Below are 12,394 nucleotides of genomic sequence, written 5' to 3'. Positions count from 1 at the left end.
TCCCTTTCTCACTCTTCATTCAATGTCACATGCTGTTTTTATTTTAATTATGTAAAGCACTTTGAAATGCCTTGCTGCTGAAATGTGCTATGCAAATAAAATTTGATTGATTGATTGAAACAMAAAACACGGACTGGTGGAGACAACTGACCTCCTGCGCCGAAGTTCAGGACGTACTGAGTGAAAAGAGCGTCTAGTTCATCATACTGGACCAAAGCGTCTTCAAACTGCTGCAGCATCTCAAAAACAAAGGCCAGCTCCTCCTAGACAATCACAAGCATGAAAGAGACGTTACTGAACATGCATGACAGAAGAAGAAGAAAAAACAAACTCCATCTTAAGAGATAGAAGTAGCTCAATCCACTGGGATACCTGAACCATGAAATATTCACAGAAGCTCCAGCCGGGCTGAGTGCGTTTCTCTCGGAGCGTACGCATGTCGTCTTCAAACCGCCCGAGGTTTTTGGTGAAGGACATGAGGAGGAGAGTGCGCAGTTTCAACAGGAGGGAGTTCCAGGACTCCAGGGACCGGGACGAGTCCTTCAGAGGGTCTGACAGAACCACRCACCTGTTTGAACAGAGAGAATTTGATATGTATGCAGGCCAGCTGGACTTATCCTGCTTCTACGACTGAAGAATTGTCAAGGAAAAACAAGTGAGCACTTCTGCTCTGTCTTTGCGCCAACAATTTAAAAAAAAACAAAACACCAAACGTAGTTCTGTGTCGACAGGACAGAAACAGAGGCGGAAGCTCAAAATGCGAGTACAACATAACAAGGAAGAGCGGGTTGTCAATAATGCGCTGCAAGGGAAGTCGATGCGCTACCATTCCTCGTTTTCGGACTGTTTTCATCTGAGCCGACCCGTTTGAAATGGAGAAGCTTTCTGACCTGTCGTTCTGCTTGTTGCAGAAGTCGCTGCGGATCTTGTCCACGATGGACGAGCGAGGCAGGATGTTGGGCTTGTTCTTCTTCTTGGTGTCGTTGGTTTCCACGACAATGATGACCCAGTCCGCCGAGCTGTGACTCCGCAGCGTGTTCTGCCAGCGCATCATGTCCTCCTTCACGGAGCTCTTGTACRTTTCCGTGTCCTGCGCAAGAGGCACAGATTTTGTTAGTCAGGCGGTCAGTTGATGTTCACGTGCGCTAATCAGCTGTATCGTTAACGACCAATAAAAAGTGACAGGAAAAACACAGATCGATTTGCAGCGATAACTGGCACCGAATAGTTCATATTTTGTTTTTGAGGGTGATGTTGGATTGATTATGTGCAATGAGGATTTATCTAAARTGGGGATGTTATGCATTTTCCAGTACAGTACATGCATTTGATTTTACGCTACATGTCAAGAAGATGCTCGTTTCTGTTGCTTGTTAGACACAACGACTGATATATGGGTAATAATAAGGTCTAAATTAAATTCTGTGTCTCTGAAATGTAGACTATTGCATGAGATCGATAAAGAGTTAATATTTTAAGCAGAAATGTCAGGTCTCTGAAAGGTTTGCTCATTTCTTAAAACTCACTCGGTAGTGACTCCTTTTGTATGAATTAATTGATCAAAAGCTTCATGTCTGCATGTAGTTTTAACCAAAAGAGCAGATGAGTTGGAGTAATACATTTAAAGGATTATGAAAAATAAGTTTTGAGTAGTGTTGCGTGTCTTCGATAGCAACGTCATARTAATTACATGTCGGCATGAACCATCAGGAAAAACAAATGTGCGCTTCCATTAGGGATTGTGCATTAGAAAAGTTAGGCTAATTGGACAGTGGAAGCAACAAACACAATGCTGCTCAGCCAGTTCAGACGGCTTCTCTGAACTAAACCTACTTCTCTGTAAACGACTGATGTGAATGTTGTGACCGGGACTTCCTGCATCAAGTACCGCGACTCGGCCGATGCCTCGGGGCGGCGTTTGCTCTAATTTGCTTGGAAGAGTTGGAGRGGTTGGATTATGATGATATGAGTCACTTGTTATGTAACCGTCGAYGGGAAGGAGGAGGAGAAACTGGAGCCTCGGAGAYGGCGTTTTGAAACTGAAACAAGCGAGTTGCAGTCTGCAGAGTGTTGCTAAACGTCTGCGACCAGTTAGTGATGATCACAGTAAGATGTTGTGAAGCACAAAGTTCATTTTGCAACACAATGCATAAAAATGTGTGTGCCTCTTTAAGGCTGTAGGCATGACAACCTGCAGATGATTTTAATTAACGAGATGTGATTAAACCCGCCTGACTTTCCAGCGACTGGGTCTCGTGTTTGTGCTGCTCCCCGGACGGMTTGGAAGCTGAATTAAGTGTTTGGTTTTAGCAGACGTAGGTGCTCGTGTCACACCGATAAAGAGGTTTCTTATCAAGTTAATTGGTGTAGTTCTGAAGCCTGCGCTGTCGACGGCTCGGTTAGAGACACAAACACACCTGTTCCTATCAGCCCTGGCATGGAGTGAGGTGAAAATGTGCTTCGTCCTGGAGAAAAACAAATGGCAGCAGCAGACGCTCCAAAGCACTGAAAACTAGAACGGTGCAAAAAGAATCAAATTTTCAGCTTTCTATCTTCTCTAACGGATGACATTATAAAAAGAGATGTAGACATTTACAGCTGTGACATTAAGTTGTGACACGRAGATAATTTAAGAGATGTAAAATGTCATGAAAAAGTAAAACAYCCTGAGCGAGTTGAAACTGCAAAAAMCTCACTGGTCAGCCTGAATGCAAGAGCACAAAAAAGATCTTTGTGGCGTCTTTCAAAAGYATTCAAACACCTTAACCTTCTTCATGTTTTTGTCGAGTTGCAACCACATTTGATCATATTTTGTGTATTTTACTGGAATTATAARTGACAGACCAAACCAAAACTTTGCATACTTATACAATGRAAGGAAATTTATTGATGAGCTTCAATACTTTTTATTAATAAATCTCCCCAACGTGTGCTCTGTGGTTGTATCTGCAAGACTTCCTGACGTGTTTTTCTCTACCTGCTTTGCATATCTAGATTTGAAATGTTTGCTCATTCTTTGGAAATTTAGCAGAGGTTCTGTTAGATTGGATGACAAGCGTGTCAGAGCTGCATTTCCATTATAAAACCTTTGTTGGTATTCTGCTAAGGTGAAAGAAAAAACACAGTTTTACATTAGCAGTGTTTCCATTAAATAAGAGATGCAAATAAATTGCATGTTAAAAAGTTTGTTGACGTGATAAATCATAAAAAAAAAAAATTCAACGCCATCATTCTCCTCTTTTTCTGGCAGTGGTAGCATCCAGTTGTTGATCACAYGACTCATGTTTCCACTGTGGTTTTACAAAATACAATAATTTTGATATACCGTATTTTCCGCACTATAAGGCACACCTAAAAATCTTCAATTTCCTCACAAGCCGACAGTGCGCCTTATAATCCGGTGTGCCTTATATATGGACCAATATTGAGCCACAACAGATCTAGCAACTACGGTAAGCAGCTGCCRACTTCATTTTCGCCCGTAGAAGAAAAAGTGCGCGGTGCATGCTGGGATAGTTGTCAGAACGCTGGTTTGTTAATAAAGTTTGACTGACTGGGGCAGGGGGAGGGAGAGACAGARACTGCGGTGGCAGCGTGTCAGTTGGTCTGTGTTACCCAGAAAGCAGTTGGGCACAATATCGCAACACCAACACCGTGAGTGAAACAATGACTGTAGCAGCCTACTATATAAAGTACTCGGGGATCACTTCTTTATTATTGCACATCCACATTTGTAGAGTACGGAACAAACCGCTTCCCGTTCAATGTGGGATGGGTGGCAGCCCTAACTGTAGCGCCTATTCTATGCACCTTATAATCCGGTGCGTCTTATAGTGTGGAAAATACGGTACCTGAAAAAGCATCTGCTCCTAGTGCAAGAACTTTTTACTTAAAAATTTGATTTTTTTTTTTTGTTTTTAAACAAGTGATGTGTTTCCATTAACCCTCCTACAGTCTTAGTRCGACACTCAGACCGTTAGTTCCCAAAACCACACAAACAAACAAAAACCTGTAAAAGCACATGAAGGGTCAGTGCGAGGGGAGGTTTAAGAAAACTGATTTTCATAATTCCAATTTGTGCAATTATTTGGTTCATGGAAACACAGGTCTTTCTACAGATTTTCAATTCAGCCTTCGTATGAATAAATATGCTTAAGCTAAACTACTCCACTGTAGCTCTGCTTGTTGGAAGAAGCAGCTCCYGTCTCCAGGCTTTTGCACCCTCTGCCCTGTTTTCTACCAGTATTTATTATCTCCATTCATCTTCCCATCAACTATGGGTAGCTATGAACATTTTATTTTTTATTGGGGTGCCACTGGACAGTACAACAAAAAAAAAAATCAATTGCGGCATCACAGAATTATGAGGGAGTATAAATACCTTTAAAGGTTCAGCAAAACAAATCAATTTAAAAGCAAAAAATAAAAAAAGAAATTGTATGTTAGATCTCACAATCTTAGCAAAACTACAAGCCTGCCAGAGTTTTATCAAACCAAAATGAGCTGCTGACACACTCTTTGGCCTCTTTGATGACTAATTTTTRGRGGTGAACATCTAATTCTTATAAGCTTTAAAGCAAATGGCAGCTGAGGTACAGGTGTATCCAGCTTAGGTTTATTAGTCCAACACTGCAGGCATAGCTGTTGTGAAACGTCATGAGTCACAAGCTCCTGACAGCACTTCCTTAACTAAAGCGAACGCTCAGTCAGCAGCAGCAGGTTCCTGYCTCCCTGTGTGTTGTCATCCACTCTGTGGTACCTTTGAATGCAGGCTGACAAGTGGATCGACTAGCGGCAGAGTTTGAAAGCGTGATTTTTTTCTATACTGTTTGAGTCACAACTGCTGAAATCATCAATGAGGAAGTTTTCCCGAAAGATGGACTCTAAATTATGTCTCTGCATGTTTTGTATACATGCAGGTCTACGACACATTTTATACAGACAGTTGTTCTAAGCTGGAGCGTAAACAACAACGTCATTCCTCCTATTGCATTGATAAAGTGCTAAGGCCTTTATCAAGACCCAGCAGCTGAGAACTGCTAAAATAGGCTTTTTATTGTAAGACTGCAAACTAAAAAGTTTAGAACATGACTAACCACAGGTCCTCCTATGGGTGTGCCATGCTCTCTGTTGGTGTCAAATACTCATTTTATCAACCAATAATAAAAAGAAGCTGAGAACAAGTTTTTATTTGTTTTTTTATTCAATTACAAAGTTCCAAATCTTTAAGCAAGAGAGGAATATGAAAGCAATTACAGCAACTGTTCCTCGAAATAAACAGAGCAGAGTTACTGTGTGTGTGTGTGTGTGTGTGTGTGTGTGTGTGTGTGTGTGTGTGTGTGTGTGTGTGTGTGTCTACTCACACAGCAGTCGGTCCAGTAGATGTGGAGGAAGGGGAACGTGAGAAGAGCCTTGTTGCCCTCCTTGGGGAGCAGCTCCTCCTTAAACTGGACAAAATTAGCTTCAAGGTGGATCATTTTTGGTGCGCGGCCGTAAGTCCTGCACAGCAGACAAAGCAGAGTTTCACGGCCTCATTGTACTGCAGTGGCCATGAAAAAAGCAAGACGTTCATTAAATGACAACATCTGATGATGATATACTATAGGAATCTTCCCTCTGTCAGGCTCGTCTTTAAAATATTACTCTATAAATGTCTAAAGGTTTGATTAGTTACTTGTTAGCTTCTCAAATAAATAAAAACAATTCTCCAATCATGACTGGAGAATATTTATTACGTGCAGTACCTTTKTTGCGTCTAAACTATGAAAYGATGAGTATGAACTGAGGATTTCCCAATCCGATCCAGATCCACAGACCATTTTCTTGTGAACTTTACATAATTTTGTTTGTCTAACATGAGTTCTCACTGTTTTTCGCAGGTTACAGTTACAATAAATGGAAAACAGAGACTAATGGCTGCTGCAGCTTCCTCCCTGTGTGAGGCTTCTTTTTTACAGAGCGATCTCAGTAAAGAGCAGCTGAAACACTAGTCCTTCAATTTTACAACGTTCAAACCAAAGTCAGTTTTTGAAGGAGTCTATGCTCACATTATTACCTGGAACYACACTGAAATACGTCATGTGCTGTATCTTTAAACATATGATTCATATGAAAACAGAAAGGAAATAAGCTAGCATTAGCATTAGCAATATCGTTTTACAGATTGACCCATCCAAAAGCAGTAGGAGAAGGTCATGTTTATCATAGATGACATTTTTAAAGCCATTTTAACTACATATATGGSATTTATTTTAACATATTAGTATTTAAAATATTAGATTGGGCCTCAGTATGAATGAATCTCTATTCATAAATGCMGTGATTGCTAGCATTCCTTCATTCCTTATTGTTCTTTCAAACTAATGTCATTGTGAATGACGCACTGATAAAAGAAAAAGAAAAACCAATGTGTTGCTACCGGTAACAAATGCTTTCGTTCTTACCACTTTAACCAGAAGTGGGGTAACGCTAGTTTCAACCACGCCAACATAAATAACTTCAGCGTCACATTTATGCAGACCACGTTCAATGCAACAAGTCGGGTTTATAAAACTCATGGTCAGAAGACACCGGCTCAAAGAAATCTATGCCTCATTTGAACAATGCATTTTTTGTTAATACAGCTTTGAAATCTGAACCCTGATAAGTCTGAAAACTAAAAGCAGGTTCCACCACTTTTATTTCAATGTGATGCTGCGGAATTGGCYGTTTGCAATCAGGTCTCAAGGTATTCCCGTAGGAAACATTTCTTGGTCCAAGGCCCAACAAGGCTACCAGATCTGCAGTGCAATCCTTACAACAACAACAACAACACCTACAACAAAAACAATAGGCTTTTTTCCCCATAGCAAATAAACTGACAGACAACTTCCTCCAAGCGTTCCCAGGATAGCATTACCCAAACAGCTTCCTATATCTTTTAAGTCTGAATGCTGCAAACTGTAATTAGTCTGTGACACCAGTTAGTAGAAAGCTGTCTACTTTGTTAACCGCRACCTATAAAAACACTAGATAAAATCTTAATATTGGGTGCAACATCAGTGTTGGTTGRCAGACAGAGAACAAAGCAGTTACATATAATATGTTGAACTACTTTTGTTTGTACTTTCAAGATTGAAAACCGAATTTCTGCAYAAGTCAAACTTGCGATAGGTTTGAGTTTCTCTTATTAAAAGTATTAATGCCATCCGGTTGTTGTTTATTCCTAGTGGTTATTCTACTGTGACAAAGTCAAAACATTAAAAAACAAAAAAATAACATACCTGATATAATTCTGCAGCAGGATCTGTAACTCAATATGTTTTGAATACGATTTTTAAAAAATTCCAAAAAAAAAAAACATGCTAAAAAATACTGCTGTTTCTATGMTCACAGCATCATTGAAAGCAGAATGAGCGATTATCACTTCCAATCCAGGAAAGATTTCCTCAGTGAGCAACTCTTCCAACACCCTGCTACGCTTAACCTGCACCTAATTGAACTTCTACAGCTACTGAGACTCTACTGCCAGATAAAAATCAACTGAGCGTGTAATGTTCTGTTCTGAAGCTTAAACGTTGCTCACAGGTTATAAATATGCTAAGTGACTCCAGAAAATGAAACAGAAGAAGATCCAAACAGCATATATCTGCAGAGATCAGTGTCTGTTTTATGGAGTTGTAAGGAAAGCGACCTGGCTTCCCGAACAACCTTCKTTTGTCTACTCTTTCCTCCTTTAAGACCACCGAGTTTGCAGTAGGGAATGTTTTGTGACGAAACCCCGTAACGCTAGCTCTGTGACAGGAAAAGTCCTCCAACATAACTGACCCTCCCACAGCATCAATAATAAACCTSTGTCAGAAAGTAACARGGAAGCGGAAAGGATCTYTCACCCGACTTACATCAGGTTTTTCCACATGAGCAAAACTTAAAAAACAAACACTTCCTTTCTCTTCACCAGCTGTTTGGCTAAATCTTTAAACACTGGACTTTCTTTTTCTCTTAMCTTTGACAAAAGACAAAGAAAGTCGCTCTTTATGTTTTTTCCTCATGTATTGCTCATGGATTTAACCGAAACTCACCTCCTCCACTCCATTGGCTCCCTGGGAAGCTGCTGAGCCAATGAGGTGTAGAGAGACGTGAACAAGCTCTGGTCTCCAGCACCTGGACAGAAGAGAGACAAGAACAAACAAAAAATGTTTGAAGAAATACGTCTTTTTCCTTCCACTTTTTAAACTTAAACAATCATTTCTGTCAGTAACACAGGAGAAATGCAAACGAGAATTTTCCTAAAGATAAAGCCAACACAAGAGAGTGAGAGGAGAATCCAAACATGCTAAACAAGCCTTTCAAGATTGTGCAGTGAACAGTTACTTTCCAAAGTAGTTTCACACCAGACGATCACTCTGCAGCCTAAAGCAAAAACTGCATTTGGAGACACTGACAGCCTTTACAGMTTTAAAACAACTGATTACATATGACTAAAGAATGCAAGTAAAAAGACATCTGAACGTATCAAAGTCTCACGCAAACTGGCAGGAACAACTGTATAATGGGAAAACATACCAGTAGATGGCAGTAATGCACCGATTTGTTGTTTGCAAACAGACATTAAAACTTTGAGAGGCAAGAAGAAGTCGACAAACGCGGATGACAATCAGCTTCGTCAAATGTGGTAATAATGAGCATATCATTTTGAACTTATACAACATGGAAAAGAACAGGCTTTTGCAATAATATTTTTTTTAAATGTCTCATTCTTTTAATTTAATTGCTTAGCTATTTCCTTGTGAAAAACTTGTAGAACATGCCAATRTTTTATCCAAATTACCAAAGAAATCGTCAGTTGCAACTTGCAGCCCTGCAAAAAATATAACCAGCGATACAGAACAACATCTGCGTCAGTGCTATGCAAAAAAAWTATTTTTAAAAACAGTAACGGTGAACAAAATCCCTCCATCACTCCCTCGACTTACAAAGCTGGTTAGCTACAGAGGTTAGCCCGCTGCAACTTGCGATTACAGACACCAACATGGCGGCGATATAACCGATGTGGGCTTAACTCTATTACCAGACTGCAAAAGGCGACTTAATCCCTCCTTGAAGTGTTTTGTGAAAGGAGCTTATGACTTGACCACCTTCAGCTTTTTAATCTTTTTATGCTGCATTAAACAAGAAGCATCACCAGCTATTTTACAGACAAGACCTTGAATGTACAATACCTCAATAATTAGCTTATTCTTACTGCAGTCCAGGCAGACAGTGTTATCACAATAATAACCAGAAATGTAATTAATTTGCTTCCATTTCAGAATTATGCGCTACTTTGTGTTGGCCTTAAAGTCCCTTTAAAAGTCTACGAGAACATACTTACTTACAAGGAGCTCAGTAAGATAAATCCGCCCACTCATGAAGTAGCTGCTGCAAAAAGCTGAGGTCTGAACAGTGTGTGGTAATGAAAACAATCCAGCCTTAAAAACACAAAGGTTTCACACACCTTCCAGGCAGGGCGTCTGTTTAAAGGTGCTCCCTTCTCATTAAAACGGTCATCAAACTAAACGGGTCTGGAGCAATGTAGATATAAAAGGCACTCGGGTTGTAAAAAGCACCTGATGCAGACTTACAGACTTTAAACAGCGCCATACATTTCAAACAGAACAGCTACATTTGCTCCAGTTCACATCTACAAAAAAATGTTAATTGTTATATTGCTTAGAACAAACAAAGATACCGAAGTCCTGCAACAGTTTCAATGTGGACGGTTCACACTCCCAGAGTTGACCTTGGGCTTCGCTGTCACATGAAAAATGTTTTTTACAGACGGAGCTCAGTAGTAATAACAAGGATGCCCTAGCTTTGCATCAGCAAAACGCCCTGTAGCTGCCATATTAAAACAGCCAATTCTTTATAAAAAAACAAAAAACAAAAAAAACATTGATCTAATGAATGTGGGTTTTCTTTTACAACAAATRTTTTCGCCTCAGCGCAAACATTCCCAGCTGTCCTGGCTAAGCAAAAATGAAAGGTTTTGTAATTTGACWTTGTGACTTTTCAAGCTAATCAACAAGTTTATGAAGCTGGAGAATAACATTTTCTGGACAGTTTTGCGCAACAACAAACAGCAACAGCAATGAAATATGTCCCGACTTGAAAGCATGCTAACTTCAGCGTGCCACTTCAACAATTATAGCGGTAGAGTCAGATACAAGTTTAGAAAACAAGTGGCGGAGCTACGAGCATTTCTGGTCAGGTGTTTTCAGAACATTATAATAGCTTTTTTTTGACAGAGTTCAAACCTTACTGGACTCTGGATCAAAGTATGTTTCTCTAAGAGGACAAACAGTTAAATGGGGGGTGCGGGGGGAAATCACAGTATTTATGTGGAGAATTTAATACTGAAGGGACATTGTATTCTGATGAGGAAGTATTTGAATAAAAGTCAATGAAAACACTCGAGGCTACTAAGCTGCATTGGGATACACGTGCACTCATATTACCCAGGAACATAGTTTTCTCATTATGGAAAAAAAAAATAGAAATCCCAAATAGCGTCTAGGAGCATTTTCACACTTATGATTTCACAAAKCTTCAGTAAATATTTGTATTTTATTTTTAAGAAATAAAATACTAAAACTTGTAYGGATCATTATCCACACAGCAACAAACTATGAATCACAACACATGCTGACAGTCAGAAATGTATACTTGGCCGAGAACAGACTATTTGGTCAGTTCAGTGTGAGTCTGTGAAATCTGATACTCTAAATCAGAAAACTACCCGACTGTAAACGCCGGTGACCAACGACAATGATTTGCCATTCTTCCTTTATGTTAGAAAGGCCCTACTTCTGTAGGCCCAAACCAAAAACAGAGGCTTCAACGGTCAATGTTCAAACACAAACCCCACACGGCAAACACAYGTTTGAGATCCAAGTCCAAGTGAACCTCTAACCCTGAACGTAGCACACATGAACCGGCTGGATCGGCGTCTGACAACTGTGACCCTAACCTCGCCATCGTACGSCTAAATTCTCTACATGCTAATTTAGGAAGAGCCTGATTTACAAAACAGAAGTACAAAATGATGCAGGGCTGCAGCGAGCAATTATTTCAGAAAACAATTTCTCTGACGTTTAATCTGATAAAACAAACARAAGGCAAATTCTGCTGATTTTTCATTGTTTTATACAAAATTAAAAAATATACATATTTTAAAAATCAGCAAATAATTCTTTTTTTTAAATAAGAAACTAAACATTTTATTGTCTAAAATGCTTCAACATATTTAACATATGGTAGTTTTTTGTTTTTTTTTGCATAAGCAAAGTTTATAACAGAATAAGAAGAAACAGTTTTATTGCCCCTTTTTTCAGAAGAAAAAATCTAAACATTTGGAGTAATAAAAAATGTTCAGACTATTGTGGCTCTGGTTGCTTAAGTAGATTTATTTTTGCGCAATTTGTTTTAACAAATAACRGCATATTTTTATTGTGACCTATAAAAACCAGTAGGATTTTGTTTTAGTCCTCACATAAAAAGTGTGTCCTGGGGTACTCTAATGAGGCTTAGTCTGGCAGGTTTGAAATCGGCATTTTCAGAAAATAGTTTATTTGTTTTAGCGCTGCACTATCTTTGAAAAAAAMCAGACATTGCATTTTTTTTAACCCTAGAACAGGGGTGTCGAACTCCAGTCGTCAAGGATCGCTGTCCTGCAGTTTTTAGATGTGCCACAAGTACGAAACACTGGAATGAAATGGCTTAATTACCTCCTTCTTGTAGAGGCCTGCTAATGACCTAATTATTCTACTCAGGTGGTGCAGCAGAGGCACATCTAAAAGTTTCAGGGCAGTGGCCCTCCAGRACTGGAGTTTGACACCTGTGCCCTAGAATATTGATATAAAAACCTATTTTCTTAWTTCCTCTCTTTCTCATCTGTCCATCACTCTGAAATATTAAGCATTTTGGCCTTTAGTATCCSTTGTTTGAGACTCTGGCTGGCTAAATATGACATTAGMATGAGAAATGCAAGTTCATAACACTCGGAATATATCACCCAGCAATTATTGAACTCCAAATTGTCGTTTGTACACACYGATATTGTCGTACAGCCCCAATTTGGTCCATCTGTAATAATAATAGTAATAACAATGCTAATAATAATGTAGATTTATTAACAGGCATAGCASTGTTCAAACTAGCTCAAGATGAGGGAATTAGAAGAACCTACAAGTGATTCAAACCACAAAAAAGCACAACAAAGTAAATGGTGTTGGTTGTGTTTACATTATGAAAAACTAGGATGAGTTCTTAGCTAGGAAACTGGGCAGATTCTGATCTCTGGTTGAATTATTGGTGGTTCAGTTTGTCAGTAAATCGACAGCTTTTTCGCTGAATTCTCTAAAACTGTTCATTTATC

General features: G+C 39.3%; 1 protein-coding gene across 1 annotated transcript in view; it reads right to left on the bottom strand.

The window, feature by feature from the left end:
- The window catches only part of trappc10 (trafficking protein particle complex subunit 10), a 28,197-nt gene that overhangs the window by 12,561 nt on the left and 3,242 nt on the right, over positions 1-12,394 (bottom strand). The window contains exons 2-6 of the mRNA XM_008435438.1: positions 8,061-8,142; positions 5,364-5,499; positions 891-1,090; positions 373-568; positions 152-263 (exon numbers count right to left, since the gene is read on the bottom strand). Coding sequence (XP_008433660.1) covers positions 152-263; positions 373-568; positions 891-1,090; positions 5,364-5,499; positions 8,061-8,142 — 726 coding nt within the window. The remainder of the gene's footprint in view (positions 1-151; positions 264-372; positions 569-890; positions 1,091-5,363; positions 5,500-8,060; positions 8,143-12,394) is intronic.

This window comes from Poecilia reticulata, linkage group LG2 (assembly GCF_000633615.1).
Source record: "Poecilia reticulata strain Guanapo linkage group LG2, Guppy_female_1.0+MT, whole genome shotgun sequence".
Taxonomy (NCBI): domain Eukaryota; kingdom Metazoa; phylum Chordata; class Actinopteri; order Cyprinodontiformes; family Poeciliidae; genus Poecilia; species Poecilia reticulata.
This window is presented reverse-complemented; position numbering and strand designations above follow the sequence as displayed.